The 19,169-nt window shown below is 49.7% G+C and overlaps 1 protein-coding gene across 2 annotated transcripts; it reads right to left on the bottom strand.

The window, feature by feature from the left end:
* Positions 1-849: 849 nt before the first annotated feature.
* LOC132212050 (cytochrome P450 1A1) lies at positions 850-7,480 on the bottom strand. 2 transcript variants are annotated; one of them, XM_059657106.1, is made up of 7 exons: positions 6,698-7,480; positions 3,929-4,800; positions 3,043-3,169; positions 2,866-2,955; positions 2,650-2,773; positions 2,417-2,503; positions 850-2,281 (listed from the first exon to the last, which is right to left on the bottom strand). In XM_059657106.1, exons 2-7 carry the CDS (start codon positions 4,763-4,765, stop codon positions 1,996-1,998), a joined length of 1,551 nt encoding a protein of 516 aa, XP_059513089.1. In that variant the 5' UTR covers positions 4,766-4,800; positions 6,698-7,480; the 3' UTR covers positions 850-1,995. The 2 variants fall into 2 exon arrangements, with proteins under 2 accessions (XP_059513089.1, XP_059513080.1); XM_059657097.1 differs by having other exon boundaries at positions 851-2,281; positions 3,929-4,793; positions 6,685-7,480.
* Positions 7,481-19,169: the final 11,689 nt, after the last annotated feature.

Raw genomic sequence — 19,169 nt, 5'->3', positions numbered from 1 at the left:
CTTTTATTAGTGTAGATGTGGCCGTTTGTATCTGGTTTCTTTCATTTAGTATGATGTTCTCAGGCTCATATGTGTTATAGCACAGGAAACAAGTTATTTTTTAAGTAAAAAAATAAATCAGTACAAGAATGATTGGGCATCTCTAGCTCAGTGGATAGAGCCTGTGGACTGAAGGGTCCCGGGTTTGATTTCGGTCAAGGGCATGTACCTTGGTTGTGGGCTCGATTCCCAGTAGGAGGCACACAGGAGGCAGCTGATTGATGATTCTCCCTCATCATTGATGTTTCTGTCTCTCTCTCCCTCTCCCTTTCTCTCTGAAATCAATAAAAATATATTTAAAAAAAGAAATCTGGGCCACAGTCTGCTTATGTGGCTGACAACCAAAGGCTTTGTTCTCCATCTATGATTAGCCTTGGGTTCTAATATGGCTGCAGGACCTGAGCCAGATATGACTAGTGAGGAATAGACCACAACTTTTGAACCTCTCTCTCTCTCTACACTGACCAGAACCTACCCAAGGGAAACTACCTTCAAGGAAGACTATTCACAGTTGTCCCCAAGACCCAGTAATCTTTCCCACCATCCCTCACCCCAAGGCTCTGGACCTCACCCTCCTATATGTATCTGCCTGATCACAATGAGTAGGATAATGTGTTTATGAGTCAGCAACTTGGGAGGCGCTCGAAGGCAGGGGCCATGTTTTACTCACTTTATACTCCCCCAGTGCCTGGTCCAGAGAATGCTGTTAATTAATGTGTGTTCTGTCCCCAACCAGATTGTGAGCTGCCTGGGAAGAGTGGCTTTACCTCCTATCCACCTACTTTTCTTCTCCTACAGTAAAACTAGACACAAGATTGAGAGCAGGGTGGGAATGTAGATGAGCAATGGTTTAATTCAAGATTCAAAAATCTCCACTTCTGCATAATATCTTTATTTAGCTCAGGAAGATGTTTCCTACACATTTCTAGATATGTGGATATGAATTTTTCTATCACATTAAGTTAGTTGTTTTTAAGCTTTTACATACTGTATAATAAATGCAAACAAGCAAGTACAATGCAGGCTAAAATGAAAAGTTCCTTGTATACAAACATTTTAAAAAGACATATTAATACAGGGTATAGAGAAAGGAGACCAATAGAAGGTGATTGAATTACCACCCCCTAGTTCCAGATGTGATCCTGGTTCCTCGATATAGGACTCTCTCTGCTCTTTGCTCTTCTAAGACCCAAGTCCCTAGCTCCTCCTGGATAGGAACAGAGGCTGCCTAAGGCCGGAGGCAGCACTGTTCCTGTCTGCAGAAAGGAAGGGAATCCTCCCAGGCACATGTGGTCCCAGACTCATGTGGTCAGATTCTTCAGCCTTGTTCAAGTGGGGAGCCCATCTCTGTGCCAGTATCCTGGGCTGCCTCTTCCTTTCACTTTTGATGATTTCCAATTGTCAAAGTGATTGGACAGGCCCTGGTGTGGCTTATTCTAAATGTTTCTCAAGCCAGTCAGCCCCCACATAAAGTCAGCTAGATGCTGGGCCCAGGGACTTCCAAAGAGCTCCAGAGGGTTGAGAACCTCCTAACCTTACCAGACTTCCTAGCTCAAGCACTGTGTCAGAAGGTTCCATTAGCTCCTACAGTGTCCACTGTCTGCATTTAGTATGCAGAGGGGGAAAGTCCAGGGTGGGGTACAGGCATGATCCTTCAGGATTGCCTGCAGCTACACAGCAGAATATCAGCCAGTCCAATATTTGTGGTTTTTAAGCCAAAGCTTAGACCTCCCTGGGCCATCCCTCTGGCCTGTCTGGGCAGCCAGGCCAAGGAGACAGTTATGGGCCTTACTTCAGTTGGTATACCTGATCAGGACTCGTGGGAGGGACACGATATGGAAGGTAGGGGGTCTCATTGTGGCCCTGTGCTTGACTTTACCTCCATTCCCAGTACCACCAGAGACACAAGCCTGAGTAGCTTTTACAGGTACAAGGCTCTGCAGGGCTCTCAGCCACCTAAGAGCGAACCTGCACCTGGAAGTGCTCGCAGTGGGCATGCTTCATGGTCAGCCCATAGATGGGGGTCATGTCCACCTTCACGCCTGGTGGCATGCTGAATTCTACCTGCTGCAGCATGATGGCCAGGAAGAGAAAGACCTCGAAGCGGGCAATGTTTTCACCAATGCACTTCCGCTTGCCGAGGCCAAAGAGAATCACCTGCTCACTCAGTGCCTTGTTGATAGTGCCATTGGGGGTGAGAAAACGTTCTGGTCGGAACTCAGATGGGTCCTCCCACAGTTTCCTGTAATCAGAGCGAGTAACTGAAGAAGCAGCTCAGAGGCAGGAGGTTGCACCCCAGCCCACAAGAGTAGGGGATAGGCAAATGGCCAGGGACAGCAGGGTCTGAAACTCAGAAGAGGGTGGAGTTTCAACTTACTGGTCATGGTTGATCTGCCACTGGTTCACAAAGACACAACGCCCCTTGGGGATGTAAAAGCCACTCAAATTTGTGTCTCTGGTAGTACTGGGGAGGGAAGAAGCTCAGTTAAGCTCAGGGCCACAATGAGATCCCTCTACCCCCCATACCATGTCCCTCCCACCAGCCCTGATCAAGTGCATGGACTGAAGTAAGGCCCAGTATCAGGTAGAAGTAGTTCCATGGGGCCTCACCTGTGGGGGATGGTGAAGGGGACGAAGGAGGAGTGTCGGAAGGTCTCCAGGATGAAGGCTTCCAGATAGGGCAGCTGGGGCCTGTCAGAGAGCCGTGGCTGCCGTGCCCTGCCAACCACTGTGTCTGCGGGGCACAGCGGACAGACAGATGAAGGTGCCTCCCATACCACGGCTGGGTCCCCTGCATTGAGCACTTTGAAGGAGGTCACCACCTACCGAGCTCCTCCTGGATCTTTTTCTGCACACCGGGGCTTGTCACCAGGTACATGAGGCTCCAAGAGATGGCAGTTGTGACTGTGTCAAACCCTGGCCAGAAAAAAACAGAGGGAGAAGCCTGGTGGTTGATGGGGTGGGGCAGTTGAGTACAGGAAAGGCAAATGGGGTAGCTCATACCAGCTCCAAAGAGGTCCAAGACGACACTAACGATCTTCTCATCTGACAGCTGGATATTGGCGTTCTCATCCAGCTTCTTGTCCTGACAATGTTTGATCAGGCTGTCTGTGATGTCTCGGATGTGGCCCTGAGTACAGAAGGCCCACGGGTGAGCAAGATCCCAAACCCAGACCTACCTCTCCATCCAGATCTGGTCTCTTACCATCCCTAGTATCTTTGTTCAAGAGATGACACCCCCACTCACACACCCAATGCTGCCATCCCAGCTTCTCTCTGCCTGACCAAGGCTCTCTCCTGCCCCAACTCAAGAGAAACCTGACAGACAGAGTCTGATACCATTATCATCTGGACATGCTCTTTACCCTTGTATGTATCTATTGATTTCAGAGAGGAAGGGAAAGGGAGAGATAGAAACATCAATGATGAGAGAGAACCATTGATTGGCTGCCTCCTGTACACCCCCCCACAGGGGATCAAACCCACAACTTGGTCATGTGCCTTCACCGGGAATCGAACAATGACTTCCTGGTTCATAGGTCAACTGTCAACCACTGAACTACACCAGCCAGGCCTCTTAACCCTTTTCTCTCCCATGAGGCCAGGAGACTAACTTTTTAATTCTTCCTAGTCCCTATAACTGGCCTAGGGTACAGCATGGACTGGCTATTCAGTAAATATTGCTGTCTGTTAGAAGGATAAAAGGACTAGTCAAGAAAACATTCTATTCCCCTCCATGGATGGAGTCCTGTCCATTACTAACTTCAAAATCCCAGGGTGAAGGCCCCTGAGAGTCTGCCAAACCCCATGCTGCTCCAGTTATCACTGACCACCTGACCCCTGACCCTACCTGCTCCTCACCACCCACCTGCCTCTCCCCAGTCTGTACCTTCTCAAACGTTTTATAGTGTTCCTTAACCATCTTTTGCATGAAGACGTAGAACTTCTTATTCACGTCCTTGAAGATACTCAGGGCAGAGTTGGGCAGGTAACGGAGGATAGGGAGGAAGTCAGCTGGGTTTCCGGAAGCAGCCACCTCCCCGAACTCATTACTCAGGTTGACTATACTAAGTAGCTCTTGATCATCATGGTCATAGCGCTGACCAAAGCACATGGCACATATGACGTTGGCCACTGACACCACTACATACCTGTAGGGGTCAAAGTGTCCAACCCTTGCCATTAGCTCCAGGAACTTGCTGATGAGGACCTCAGCCTCTTTGCTCACATGCTCCTCCAAGTAGCAAGAAGATGAGGAAGTCGGGTCTGAAGCAATAGAGAAACTCTTCAGGGCATTTTGGGCCAGACGCCGGCGGGCAGCCCACACCGGTCCAGAGTCTGGGTTAAAGGTCATGCTCTGTCCACCAGAGATGAAGGTGAAGCTGTAGAGGTCAGGCCGGCCCTTGAAATCGTCGCCCTGCCGCACCAGAGCCTGCCGGATGGTGTCCAGGCCACTGAGCACCAGCACAGGTGTGCAGCCAATGCGGATCTCTAGCACGTCCCCATAACGCTGGCTCAGTCGTGACAGTGCCAGGTGTGGGTTCTTCCCCAAGGTCAGCATGTGTCCAAGCAGGGGCCAGCCCCAGGGCCCTGGAGGACTCTTCAAGCCTTTGGGGACCCCAGGCCTCCAGGCTCTGAACATCCAGAATACTAGGCAGAAGGTGGTGGAGGCCAGGAGAAGTTCTGTGGCCGAGATGGGGATGGAGAGTCCAAATACAGAAAGCATGATCAGCGTAGAGATGGCAAGGTGGCCACTGAAAGGTAGGCAGGAGGGAAAGATCAAGACATCATATAGGGGCATAGGAGGAACCCATGTCTTAAAGTATCAGCATGCTGATTAAGAGAAAACTTTATCTAGAACTGCTCACTGAGCATGAAGGGGAGGAGGAGGTGGGAGAAGCTATTGAGCTGCCACTGTGTGCCAAGAATTTCCATATTCTTCATTCAGTCCTGGCCACAGCCTATGAGGTAGGCTGAGGTAAGGCTCAGAGAAGGTAAGTAACTTGCTCAAGGTTACATAGCCAGGAAGTTTTGGATCCACATGTCCAACCCAAATTATTTAATTCCAGAACACCCTCTCTTATTTGTGCACCAGTTTAAAATAGCGCTTTCCAACGTCACTTCGTGATTTCCATATACACCTGCACTATTATTTTCTTCACATTTTTTTAAAATCAACTTTAAATCTACCCACTTACCATCATCCCAAACAATCATATCTGTGTAAAAGTACAGGTTTGATTTTTCCCCTAATATATGTTAAAATAAACACATAATTGATATGCATCACCTAAATGCCCTTGAGTAATGCTCACCACACTTAGGGAAACACTGCTATTGGGAGAACTAGGCATCATCCACTCCTTTGGGGAAATTGATCTTCAGAGGGTGCACTGATTTGGCTAAAGTTACCCAGCAACCAGTGACTGAGCTAGGATTCAGACCTCTTAGCAAAGTTCCCTGGGAGATTTTCAGCTCCTGTCATAGCTACCGCCCTTTGAAGAGTGTTCCCAGAACGCTCAGTTCTCTCCTGCTCAACTCCAGGGTCTAGGGTATCCTGCCAGACCCTGGAATAGAGTGGGAAGGGAACAGGGGATAAGAAGACCACTGCCTAAGCCACATGGCTCTCAGCCCCAGGTCTCTATTTAAAAGCAGGTGGAGACCAGTTAGATTAAGGTCCCAGTCACAGAAATCTAGGCCAGAGTCTTTGTTGGGCTCAATTCTCACTGGAGAGCCATTCAAGATGGGGAGGTTGGCTGTATGGTTCCTACCTCAAGTACTATAGGTGTCTGTGTAGGGAGGCTTCCTGGAGGAGCTGGATCCCAAAGCACACATACAAAAGTCTTGGCTCCCTAAGTGAACTGGGAACACTGCTAGGCCTTGGTATGCCATGGTGTCCCCTTGCACACATTGGGTGCCCCAAGGACCTCTAGCCATACTTAGTAAGATGGTAGGAGCCCAAGAGATATGTGACGGGTGAGTTACCAAGGACTGGTGGTCAAGCTCCCTGAAGCTGACAGTCTCTCACACTGCTCCCCAACAGACGCCAGAGAAGACAGTCAACGGGATAGGGAAGGCCTCTGGGCAGTGCCCGGGACTCTTGCTCAGATCTCTTGTCCAAGTCAGTACATCTTGGCTCTGACAAGCCATGCCTCAGGAGGGTAGAGCCAGCCAGGGGTAGCTTTTAGATAAGGCAGGTACAGCTGGTAAGAACACAACCTGCCCCCTCCATTCACCCTGACCACCCAGGGAGAAGCCCTCCTCATCACACAACCTGAGGAGAGGCTATATATGCACCCAGTTTAGGTAAACTGTGTTCTTATTCCACATAACCAGGTGACTCTGATGGGGAAGGCCCAGGCATTTAGAGAGCCACTGGGGGATAAAGCTGGAGTCTGGGTCCTGGAGCCTGAAAGGGGTCCATCTGGATCTAGAGTTCTGATACTAGCTGTGGGACATTCAGCAAGTCCTGCCCTTCCCTTGGCCTCAGTTGCCCCTTTAGGGAGCTGGACTGCTTAGACACTAAGGCCACTCCTAGCCTTCTTTTTTGAGGCGCTAGATCAGTGACTACCTGGGAAGACCTGGAGGCATTAAAATGTTCCTTCTATTGGGAGGGAGGGGCAGGCCAGAAGTCCCAGCACTCACCTGTGGCTGTGAGGAGGTGCTGAACTGAGCTGGGAAGAGTTGCCTCAGAAGCCAGGACCCCAAAGAAGATCAAGGAAGGCTCCAAGCAACTGTCTGTCACCTTCAGGGTGAGGGTGAAGGCACAACCAACTTTATAGGCAGCTTGCGCGTGGCCACGCCCCTTGGCTCAGGGATGCAACTCAGGGAGGGGCGGCCTGAGGGGGAATAGTCGCTCTAGGGTGGATGGGAAGTGGGGGAGCGGAGGCACAGGGACCGGTAAGAACCCACTATGGGGACGCCTCTTCCAAGTGCCGGCACGTAAAAGGGTGAGGGCTGGGGACACCTGGGGTCTCCAGTTCCAAGGTACCCCTTGGACAGCGCAGAGCCCAGGCGAGGCGAGGGTTTGGGGAGAAGTCCCAGCACAGCCCGAAAAGAGGGTATGGGGACCCTCTTTCCCGGGCATGGGGACGCCTCACCCTCATTTTTGTACCCACTGGACCTGTAAGTGCCTCCCCTCACTACTAGCGGACCGAGGCCAACCAGTAGGGGCGGGGCTGCCGGGTGGTGCCCTCCTTTTCCCGGTTTACTGAGTCCGGGCTCGCGTGAGAAGCGCGGCGACCCTGCTCCCAGGTCACCGGGGCCGGAAGGCCAGCGGCGCCGATGGGCTGCCCTTTCCCCCACGCAGCGTCCCCAGAGCCCCGGCACCTAGCAAAAAGGTCCGCGCTCCCTGCCCCGGGAGCGGGAACGGAGAACGTGCGTTCTCTCCGAGCGCTCACACGTTACTCAGTACCGCCTCTAGGGGCCACCTCCCGCCGGGACCCTCCCGCCGGGTCCCACCCGCCCTCGAAGTTCCCCCCAGCTCCCAGGTTGCTAGCGCTTTGGCCGGGCAGAAAAATCAGGCGGCGAGGGGGGCTGCTTGGCTAGCTCCCGGTGGGTGAGGAAGGGGTAGACAGAGGCCCTGGGGCCGGGCAGGGGAATGGGCCAAGAGACTGAGGACGGGGCGCCGGGCACAGACACCTCCCCAGGCTAGCGTGCGTGTGTCTGGAACCTCCCTCCAGGGGGCAGAGGTCACGTGGCCCATCCCCCCCCCCCTCCCGTCCCCTCCCGCTCCACTTGGCCCGGGGTGAGGTGCCCGGCGGTTGCGTGAGAAAGCCTGGGAGTCCCGCGCAGCCATCCAGCTGCTCATCGTCGCTGCCCTGGTGGGGTCCCGGCACAGTCACGCGAGGGGGGAAAGGGGAACCGGGGCGGGCTCTTACAGGGTGGAGGGAGAGGAGTGGCGGAGCCTGGCAGATGTGCTATTGGATGTGGAGGTGGGGCGGTGCAAAGGGCCCAGGTTTGCGTGCGGAGCTGGGCCTTTGCCTGCAGGCGGGCGCCTGCGTGTATCCGTATTTTTGGCCCACGCCTGTGGCAGGACACGCAGCCCCAGCGTTGCCCGGCTCGCCTGTCTGGCTGCCTCCGAAGCTGTCCTTGGCCCCTGCCAAATCCTTCCCATGTGGAATGTCCAGGCACAACCTGTCCCCAACTAACCACAATACCGCCCCCCCTCCCCTCGCCCAGCCATGCTCCCCTACCCATCGAATGGCACCACCATCCCTGTGCTGGCCCAGGCCAGAAAACAGCCGCATCCTGGCCCCTGACCTCCCACTCTGCCAGATGCCACTTAATGCATTGCACAAACATTTCACCAACCGCCTACTGTGAGCCAGGTACTGTTCTGGGTGCTGGCGATTGATGTGCAAGTGAACAAACTGACAACTTCCTGCTCACATGGAACTTAAATTCTATTTTGGTGGTGGGAGGGGGGCAGATAAGCACAGAGAATATCAGAGGGTGACAAATGCTACAGAGAAAAAGCAGAGAAGGGGTAGGAATCACATGGGGGCAGAATGCAGTTGAAAATAGGGTGGTCAGAGAAATCCTCACAGGGAAAATGACACTGGGCAGAGATAGAAATGTGGACTCAAGAATCAAGGTGCACAGATACCAGGAGGAAGAGCGCACCTTGGAGAGGGAACAGCACGTTCAAAGGCCCTGCACAGTGGTTCTTGAGGGAGGGGCAGTACCATGGGCACTGGAAATGTACAGTGTTTTGTGACTGGGAAGTTCTGCTGAAATTTAGTGCCCCCAAGGGGATGGGATGCTCATGGGACATCCCTGCCCCAGGTGCAGGGAGCACGCTGTTGAGAAAGTGGAACTTCCTGTGTGAGACAGAGACATTGTAGAGTCTGAGTCAATGCAGGTCACTCTGGCTTCTGTGCTGAGAATAGGCAAGGACACATTTCTCTACATCTGTCCAGCCCCGCTGCCACATTGTCCTGTAGGTCCTCATCATCGCTCCCCAGAGTGGTAACAGCCTCCAAACCTAGTTCCCATTTGCCTTTTACTCCCCTCAATTCTTTTTCCACCCTGTCAAATCCAAAGTGGTCTTTCCAAAAATGCAAAATTTCATTCCATCACCACCTTGCCCCTTCATCAGCTCCCATCTGGGTACAAACAGAATCTTTAGCAGAACCTATCAGGCCTATCAACCTCTACTTCTAATTTCCCCTTGTTTAAGTCTCAACCACCACTTCCTCTGGGAAGCCCCCCTGAATCCTCTCCACAACAAGTTAGGTGTCCCCTGGTCTGTTTCCAGCACTTCTCCATGGTAATTCTCAGAACACTTGACCCTTGCTATGACTCCGACCCAACCTGTCATTCCTTCCTCTATGCCCAAGCACAGAAAGCAAACCTGTGGGAAATTGATCTGATAAGCCAATTTCTTGCAAGATATTAATAACTGGTAAAGGAGTTAAATCTAGCTGTATTATGCCCTGGCCAGTGCTGCTCAGTAGTTAGAGCATTGCCCTTGCACTGAAGGGTCATGGGTTTGATTCCCAGTGAAGGACATGTACCTGGCTGCAGGTTCCATCTCTGGCCCCTATCGAGGTACATTCAGGAGGCAACCAATTGATATCTCTTTCACATTGGTGTTTCTCTCTCTCTCTCTCCCCCTTCCACTCTCTCTAAAAAAAAAATCAATGGAAAAAATATCCTTGGTTGAGGGTTAACAACAAAAAATCCAACTGTATTATGACCAGGGTGATGCTGAGCCCGAAGTACTGATGCTATAATGGTGGAATTTAGGCAACAGAACAGACGGGAGACAAGGGAACTATTGCTGGGCTCCCAGTTCATCCAGCATTGTTCCAGTCATCCCCTCCTCTACATCTATGGCAGAGCCCACAAAACATGATGATACCCAAGAAAGCTCTGCCCTTCAATCCCAGTTGGAGCAAGAGCCACAGAGGAGAAAGAACCTGCATGGAAGCTGTGACAAGGAAGTGGGGAGGAAGGCGCTCCCAGATTCCTTAGCCTGCTCTGTAGCCCAGTCTGTCCTTTGGCTCCGAAGAGTCCGCACCAATTCCCAAGCTTTAGAGAATCACAACTTGCCCATCAGGATGAGGGGACCACCTGCTGAGGCTCCTGACCAAGGAGCCAGAAAACCTCTTTGTTTGATAGAAGAGGCATTGTTTTGCTCACATTCTCTAAGGGACTCTTTGTAAAAATATATATATTTTTTTCTTGATTTCAGAGGGGAAGGGAGAGGGAGAGAGAGATAGAAACATCAATGATGAGAGAGAATCACTGATCGGCTGCCTCCTGCACACCTGGGCATGTGCCCTTGACTGGAATCGAACCTGGGACCCTTCAGTCCACAGGCGGATGTTCTATCCACGGAGCCAAACTGACTAGGGCATCTAAGGGACTCTTGATCCCAAATAAATTCATTAGCTAATTAAGCCAATTCCTTTCCCACTTTTCAGCTGGAGAAACTGATACTAGAAGGAGAAGGCCCAAGGATATATGGCAAATCAAAGCAGAGTCCAGAGCTCTAGCCTTTGCTTCCAGGCCAGGGCTCTTCCCACCATGATTTATTGTCCCAGAGTACCAGCAAAACACTGGGAGGCCAAAGGGGTACAGCCTTAGCCCCTGGATCAGGGCTCCCATCTCCCCATACTCCTGGACATAAGTCTGGTGCAATGAGGGTTAAGGAAAGCATTGCACTTCTCACCCAGTCCTATCTCCACAGAACAGCTCCCAGATGGTGGGGGTGCTCAGGAGCACGGGGCAAAGAAAGAGGGAGACAGGCAGGAGGTTAGAGAACCTTGGCCAGGAGCTGAATAGACAATTCTGGGTCAAAGTTTGCATGCCTTTGCGTGAGAAGCTCTTTGGCTGATTCCCTGACGATCAATACCAGGAAAACAAAGTAGGGAGCAGAGACGGCTCTGGGCTGGGGGGGATAGAGACTGCTGAAGGTCTTGACCCAGCAGACTGGTCCAGCTTAGAATCTGCAGTCAGCACCATTGAGGGCTATGTGGCAGGGGGATGGGGAGAAAGCAAAACCCACAACAAAGCTCTACTGCATGGTGGAGGCAGGACATACAACCTATGTTGAATCTAGAAATACTTCAGGAGCTGTGAGAAGCTGGGATGGAGGGAGCAGGTAAAGGGACTCTGGGAGAGTGGGGGACTGGAGAAGCATTATGGAATATGAAGAGTACAGGAAAGACATTTCTGGCAAGAAGACAGGACATAACAAGAGCAAAACATGGGCGTGGGAGGCTGGGTGAAGCTGTTTGAGAAGAATACAGTGTGAGTGGTTGTATAGAATTAGGACTTGCTTCCCAATGTGTTTTCACACACACACACCAGCCACCCTCTATCCCACTTGACCTCTGAACCCCAAGCGCCTTCTCCCTCTTACCTTGGGAAGCAGGAGAGCCAAGTAGAAGTCATCTAGCACTCTGCCTCAGGGCATTTGCACTTGCTGTTCCCTCCACATGAAAACTATCCCCAAACCCTCACGTCTTGCTTCCTCAGATATTACCTTTTCCATATGCCTTCCTTAACCATTCTATGTAAAACTGTTACCCTGAGTCATAGTCTCTCTCCCTTTCCTTAACTTGATTTTTATTTGTAGCACTTAGAAATTTCAGACATACTATGTATTTTACTCTTTCATATTGTGTATGGTCTATATCCCTCAACTAGAATGTAAGCTCCAGCAGAGCAGGGGCTTTTGCCTGTTTTTATCAATCCTTTATCAATAGCAAGCTGGCACATTGTGGATGCTAAATGAATATTTGGTAAATAAATGAATGGAAACATGTCAAACTCCCAAATAGGAAAATACACCAGGTTTGACATAGCAGAGGCTTGGTGAAATTCTGGGTCCAAATTGGGTCAGCCCAGATATTTTCTTCAGCACCTGCTAGGTGAGTGTCATTTTGCTGCCGGAAGACAGACATAGTCCTGTCTTAGGAAGCTCATCACAACCTGGCCCAGCTTAGGCATCCTACCTTATACCACCTTCACTGCTACCCAGGATCAGCATCAGAGCTAGGCCTCACTGCTGAACACATGGTCACAATCACCAGAAATTCACAACCTCTTTCAATTTCAAAGCCTCCTGGTTTCTCTCAACAGACTACAGCTCCTCTCTCCCACAATCTGGCCCCACAACAATAATCAGTAAACAGCAGGTTTTATAAATGCTCTCAGCAGAGAGGGCTCTGCAGGATTGAGACAGGAGACCTCCATGGGTTGGTGGGTGGGAAGGGCTGCAAAGATACAGACCCTGGAACACTTCTCAGAGAAGGGAGAGGAGAGGCCCAGAGGTTCTGGGCTGGCTCTAGATGGAGGGTAGTAGAGATGAAGGTAGACCTTCTTTTTCCTTTTTTCTCTTCTTCCTTCAATACTATCAATTTGATTGCTTAGACCCATATTATATATCAGAAGTTGATTAATTGTGGTCAGGTTGGCAATACCTTATTGCTGGGGAAATGTTTTCCAGGCCAGTGTGTTGTGAAAGCAGGTCTGAGGACATGCTGACTTCCTGAAGGGCATGCTCAAGGCCATGCTAATGTTCCAAGTTAAAGACGCCCTTTTGTATATTAAACACAAAGGTTTGCTGTTAGTGACTGTTCTTGAACTCTCATCAAATCAGGGTCTCTGAGGAACCTACTTTGTCAGCCAAATGCTTCTGGATGTGCTTCCCCAGTCTCTGCCAAGAAGATGGTGTCATTTAGACCTATCAGGGCACAGCCTGGCTGTCCCCCCAACCAGTGACAGGCCACTCAACCAACTTGGGGACCCTCTCCCAACTGTTCCACCACCTGTAGACATCTAGTAGCCATCTCCCCACCTTGATTTTTCCTTCTTCCCAACTCTCTCCCCGCTTCCATTTTATCCAGGTATCCTCCATATTCCTTTCCAGAGCTATGTGCTTTGTGCAGAGGTTGTCCTCAAACTCCCAGACTCAGGCAGTGGTTCCTGGCTGGTCTGAACCAGTCATCGTGGCCTCAGTTGCCTTGTTGGTGTTTGGATTAAACTTGGATCTGTGACATGATTCTGACCATGTAGGAGAAATCTGGTGGGATAGCTTTTAGGAAAGGTTTTCTCACTCTTACAAAGGATACATGGCAAGAGATGCACTCTTGCCCCTCTGGCCTTTGTCATGTCTGGATGTGATGGCTGAAACTCAGTAGCCATAAGAGAGCCAGCCTGGGAGAAAGGCTGACCTTCCAACGATGGTGGAGCAGAAATTTGCAAAGAACCATTTTATTTTATTCAGTGCCCTTGCAAGAAACAGGTCCCATTCAAGCTGGTCATTGAGGAGAGTTTAATGAGGGGGCTATTTACAAAGGTGTGGGCAAGGTATAGAGAAACCAAGACAGGATAGTGTGGTACCATATGATTAGTAACAGAAAGGAGCCCTCATCGTCTTGGGCTTGAAGGGGTAAGAAGAAGAAACTGTTCCGGAACCCAGAGAGAGAGAAACTGTAAGAAGAGAAGAGCTGCCTTGCAGGAGCTGTGGCTTACCATGGTGACTTTGCAGGGAGGGTCTAAAGAAAAAATATCCCACTCTCACTCTCCTCCCCTACTTCCATCTCATGCCAATGCCTTCCATTGACTGAATGCAACAAGAAACCAAAATATGGGGGAGCCCCTTGACACAGTTTGCAGAGGTCAGCCTCTCAGTGCACACAGCAGGGCAGAGAAGCAGGGGGAGTAGAGGATTTTCAGCACAACCTGGGTCTGCAATTACCTCATCCCTCTGCCTGCCTGCTAGTTGTAAGTGTCCTCCCTGAAAGCAAGGCCTGTCTTACTCACTGCTGTAAGTTTCCTCTGAGAACAGTGGAAATAAAACCAAAGCAATATGGCCCTGTGGTGTAAGTGCCATGAGAGAGCTATGCCCAAAGGAAGAGGATCTGAACCAGAGTAGGGGTCAGGACACTCCAGAGGAGATGGGCTTGGAGCTGACTTTTGGATGATCTATTTTAATGGACAGATGAGAATGTTTTGTCATTAATGCATCATTGTACTGCAGTATGAATTAGCATTTCTAACCTGGAAGCAATGTATTTCCTTCAGGGTGTCTGTTGGATGGGGAAGAAGTGGTTGGGAGGGAACAGCATGTATGAATGCACAAAGGCAGAAAACTAAAAGAATTATAAGATGTTCCCTCTGATGGGTGGAAAGATGCATGAAAGGGAGGGAGGAGTAGGATAGGAAATGAGGCGAGAAGAGTAGGAAATGGCTCACATGCTGAGCTTAGATGTTTGAAGTTGGTTTTAAATGCAATTTCAGAAAGTTCACTTGGGTGGTAGCGTGGAGCATGGTTTAGAGAGGGATGAGGTGGGAAGGGCTCCTGGAGCTATGCTGGCCAATACAGTAGCCAGTAGCCACAAGAAACTACTTAAATTTAAAATGAAATAGAATTTAAAATTCAGTATGTCACTTATACTTGCCACATTTCATTCAACAACCACAGGTAGCACAAACAGAGAACATTTCCACCATTACAGAAAGTCCTATTGGACAGCACTGGTCTAGAGGCAGTGAGGCCAAGTAGGCGGTTCCTGCAAAAGTCCAGGTGGGAAGTGAGAATTGAGAAGCCGAGTGCCACAGTAATGGAGAGAAAGGGTCAGACTCAAGAAGTACTTAGGAGGCAGAATCTTGAGAATTTGGTGGGAGGTGACAGAGAAGCAATCTTCAAAGATTCCCAGGTTTCTGGCTGGGGCGGTGACCCAGAGGGAAGATGTTTGAGCAAGAAAATGAAATGAACCATTTGGTCATATTGAGGATGGGGGCCTCTGATTGACACAGGCAGTGAGTGAACTGGAAGTCCAGGACGGAAGTTCCAGGTCCCTACCCAATAGATTGTGAGACTCCCAGCTCTAATTATTCACCTACGCTTCCCACAGCAAGAATGTCCACAAAGTCCTTCCTCTGTATCAGGTCTGGGCTGAGATGAATGCATCTCAGCCTCTGCCCTCAAGGGGCCCTCCATCTGAATTAGAGTTTGGGTTAGGGATTGGCTAGCCCAAAACTAGCTGCGACAGAGGTAAGAATGGAATGGTGAGAATGGTGAAGGGCACAAGGGAGGACCCGCCCCACTAAGAAGAAGAAGGAGCTGCCAATTGCTGCAATCTGGCCACCTGGCTTGGCTGATGAATGTACACTGAATAAATATATTGAGTGACCTAGGGGTGCCCTTTACCCTTCCTCTCCCCTTAACCTTAGTCACACCCTGCCTTTCCCTGGGCTCCTTGCCTCTGAATAGTGAATTCTGAATGTGCCTCTCCCCTGCACCATGCCCACTGAATTGCTTTCCCTCACATTCTGGCTCTGAAGAAAATTACTTAATATCTCCAGGACTCCATTTCATCAACTACAATATGAGGCTAATGGCAGTACTTAACCTCATAGGGTTACTATGAAGCTAAAACAGAGATGCCCAATGCAGATGCTCAATAAATTTTAATTATAAGAATTATTATTTGCAATTTCCATAAAACTAATGCAGGAAATGCCTGAAGCAGAGTTTTTGCAAAGCTTCTGTGTAGGTTAGCATTCTTACTTATGAACAGCAATTGACTTAACAGTCTTTTTCTGAGTACAAGCTGTGTGTCATCCTTGTGCTAGAGACTAGAGTTATGAAGGAAAGCAGAAGTTACCTCAACCTTCAGGGAGCTCACAGTCCAAAGGGAGACAGTATGCTGGGTACTGTTGAGGAGGGCAGTGAGGGGCCTGAACGAACTCACAGGAGGGATTTTGACCCAGTCAATGTGGTGACAGCTAAGCAGGGTTTAAAATGAGCAGGAGTTGGCTGGAGAATACAGGGTAGGGTTTCAAGCAAAGGCATCAACATATGGAGAAGGACAGTGGAGGTGGGCACAAGGAGGACATGGTGACACACAGGGACAGATAGACGAGCAAGAGCTGTTGATGCTTTCAAGTGCTAAGCAAAGGAGTTTGGTTTTTATCCTGAAATTTTGGGGAACCCTAGGAACTTTTAAAAGGGAAATGGTCAATACATAATACTCCAGAACAGCTGAAATGAAAACAGTTGAAAATAATCCAGTGGTGGTGAGAATGAAAAGCAACTGACACCCTCATACACAGCTGCTGGGAATAAAATTGGCTAAACAACTTTGAGAAATTGTTTGGTAGAATCTACTGTTGCCGAGTTAGGCCCTGCCTATGACCCAGCATTTCAATTCCTGAGTCTATATACAGCAGAAACACACACGAAACACGTGCAAGAATGCTCAGAGCAGCCAGGCTCAACACAGCTCAACATGGAAAACAACCCAAATGTCAACCAACCGTTGAATGGATAAACTGTTGTGTATTCATATTATAACAAAACACCATACAACAACTGCAACTACACCCACCATTATCAATGAATCTCATAAAAAAGAATAGGTGACAGAAACCAGATACAGGAGTGCATGCTGCCCGCTGGATCATACATTTAAACGGTTGAAATGGGCTCTGGCCGGTGTGGTTCGGTTGGAGTGTTGGCCACTGAAAGGTTTCAGGTTCAGTTCCTGGTCAGGGCACATACCTAGGTTGTTGGTCAGGGCGCCTATGGGAGGCAGCTGATTGATGTTTCTCTCTCACATCGATGTTTTTCTCTCTTCCTTCCCCTCTCTCTAAATCAATAAGCATGTCTCTGGGTGAGGATTTTTAAAAATGGTTGAAATGGTTCATTTTGTTTTATATTTTACCATGATAAAAAAGTGAAAAAACATCTTAGAACACAAAGAGTACCTTAATGTAAACTAGAGACTTTAGTTAGTAATAATGTGTGAATATTTATTCACCAATTGTAACAAATGCATTACCCTAATACAAGATGTTAATATTAGGGGAAACCATGATGGGGATGGAGGCATATGGAAGCTCTCTGGAGTTTCCACTTAGTTTTCCTATAACCCTAAAACTGCTGTAAAAACAAAATCTATTAATGTTTTAAAATCCATGCCAAAAAAAGTAAACACAGCATGATTTCATTTATATAAAGAACAAAACTAGTGTAAGCTCTTAGAAGTTGGGGTCATGGTTACCCTGGAGGGTGCTGACAATGTTCTGAATCTTGATCTGAAGCTGGTTACATGGCTTTGTTAAAACTGTCAAAATTCATCAAACTGTGCACATATCTGCATTTTTTATACCTTGTAATTTAATAAAAAGTTTTTAGAAAATCTTAAAAATAATGAGATAGTCTCTCACATAGAAATCCAAATGACTCCGTCCTCCAGGGAGGGGAGTAGAACTCCCACTCCTTAGGTGTGGGCTATGCATAGTGACTTCCTTCCAAAGAGCACAGAATGGAAAGGGGAGAAAGGAGTCACCTCATTGTGGAGAAGCCTGGTAAACACTACTTCCACCACCTGATCAAGGCCAATATCAATCGTCCTAAGTTAGGTTGACAGTATGTACCCTAGACATGATGTGATGAAAATGACACTTTACTTCTGTGGTCTTCCTACCAATAACCCATAACTTCAGCCTTACCATGAGAGAAACAACAGACAAATTGCAACAGTGGGACATCCCACAAAATACCCAACCAGTACTCCTGAAAACTGTCCAGGTCATCAAAAAAGGATTGTCTGAGAAACATCAAAACCTAGGGGCTGGGGGCGGGGGGGGGCCGGGAGTGAGGAGGGGGGGCTAAAGCAACATGATAATTTAATGTAATGTGCTATCTTCTTGGTGGGATCCTGGAACAGAAAAGGTCATTAGGTAAAAACTAAGGAAATATGAATAAACAATGAATTTAGTTAGTTAAAATGAGAGAGAGAGAGGTGAGGGAGAGAAAGTAAATTTTTTAAAGTTTTTTTTTTTCAATTACCATTGACATACACTATTACATTAGCTTCAGGTGTACAATATAGTGATTAGACATTATATAACTTACCAGGTGATAAACCTAATAAGTCTAAAATACACCTGATACCATACATCCTATATAATAAAAGGGTAATATGCAAATTGGCCCTAACAGCAGAATGACTGGGAATGACTGGTAACTATGACACACACTGACCACCAGGGGGCAGATGCTCAATACAGGAGCTGCTCCCTGGTGGTCAGTGTGTTCCCACAGGGGGAGCTCTGCTCAGCCACAAGCCAGGCTGACGGCTGCCAGCACAGTGGTGGTGGCGGGAGCCTCTCCTGCCTCCTCAGCAGCGCTAAGGATGTCTGACTGCAGCTTAGGCCTGCTCCCCGCTGGCAAGTGGACATCCCCCGAGGGCTCCCAGGCTGCCAGAGGGAGGTCTGACTGCCAGCTTAGGCCCAATCCCCCGGGGAGCAGGCCTAAGCCAGCAGGTAGACATCCCCTGAGGGGTCCCAGACTGCGAGAGGGCACAGGTCGGGCTGAGGGACCCCCTGAGTGCACAAATTTTTGTGCCCCAGGCCACTAGTAGTTATTATAATACTAGAGGCCTGGTGCATGAAATTCGTGCACGGGAGGGTGGGGGTCCCTCAGCCCGGCCTGCAATGATGCCAGTGTCCCACACCAGGCCTGTGGCCAGAGGCCCCTCCCTCCACACAGCCAGGGCATGGGATGCTGTGCCCCCGACCCCTCCCTCCATGCAACTAGGACGCAGGATGCTGGGCTCGCGTCGCTAGTGGCGATTATGAGCCCAGCATCCTGTGCCCTGGCTTCTGACCAGAGGCCCCTCCCTCCACGCGGCCAGGGGTGCGGGACGCTGGGCTCGCGTCACCAGGGCGCTGCCGCCAGTGTCCCCCCCTCACACACCCCTCCCTCCCTCCCACCCCCGCTGCTATGGGCACTGCCATCTTTGTCATGGATTGATGGTTAATTTGCATATTACACTTTTATTAGATAGGATTACTAGGGGCCCACTGCACAAATTTGTGCACCTTGAAAGGAATTGTGGGCCACAAGGCTGCGTTGGGCACAGGGGCGGGTCTCAGCCCATCCTCTGTGCCCCCACCTGGCCCCTCCCACTGCAGCCCATGGTCCCCTGTCTGCCAGCAGCTCTGCTCCCGCTGCCGCCGCTGCTCCCACACACTGATGGCGTGGGCCCCACTCACACCCACTGACAGCATGAAGCGATTGGGGCTGGCACCAGCAGTGGGTGTGAGTGGGGCCGGCACTGTCAGTGGTGCAAGCTGCGGCTGCTGCCCTGATCACCCCTCAG

This window comes from Myotis daubentonii, chromosome 1 (assembly GCF_963259705.1).
Source record: "Myotis daubentonii chromosome 1, mMyoDau2.1, whole genome shotgun sequence".
NCBI classification, from domain to species: domain Eukaryota; kingdom Metazoa; phylum Chordata; class Mammalia; order Chiroptera; family Vespertilionidae; genus Myotis; species Myotis daubentonii.
Note: the sequence above shows the minus strand (reverse complement) of the source record. Positions and strands in the feature narration are given on the sequence as shown.

What these genes read in the sequence shown, in the direction of transcription:
- LOC132212050 (XM_059657106.1), bottom strand. Translation starts at nt 4,765, where the DNA reads ATGCTTTCTGTATTTGGACTCTCCATCCCCATCTCGGCCACAGAACTT. An exon ending in ACTATAAAACGTTTGAGAAG is followed by an intron (nt 3,170 to 3,928) that starts GTACAGACTGGG and finishes TTCTGTACTCAG; the next exon opens with GGCCACATCCGAGACATCAC. An exon ending in CTTGGACCTCTTTGGAGCTG is followed by an intron (nt 2,956 to 3,042) that starts GTATGAGCTACC and finishes TTTTCTGGCCAG; the next exon opens with GGTTTGACACAGTCACAACT.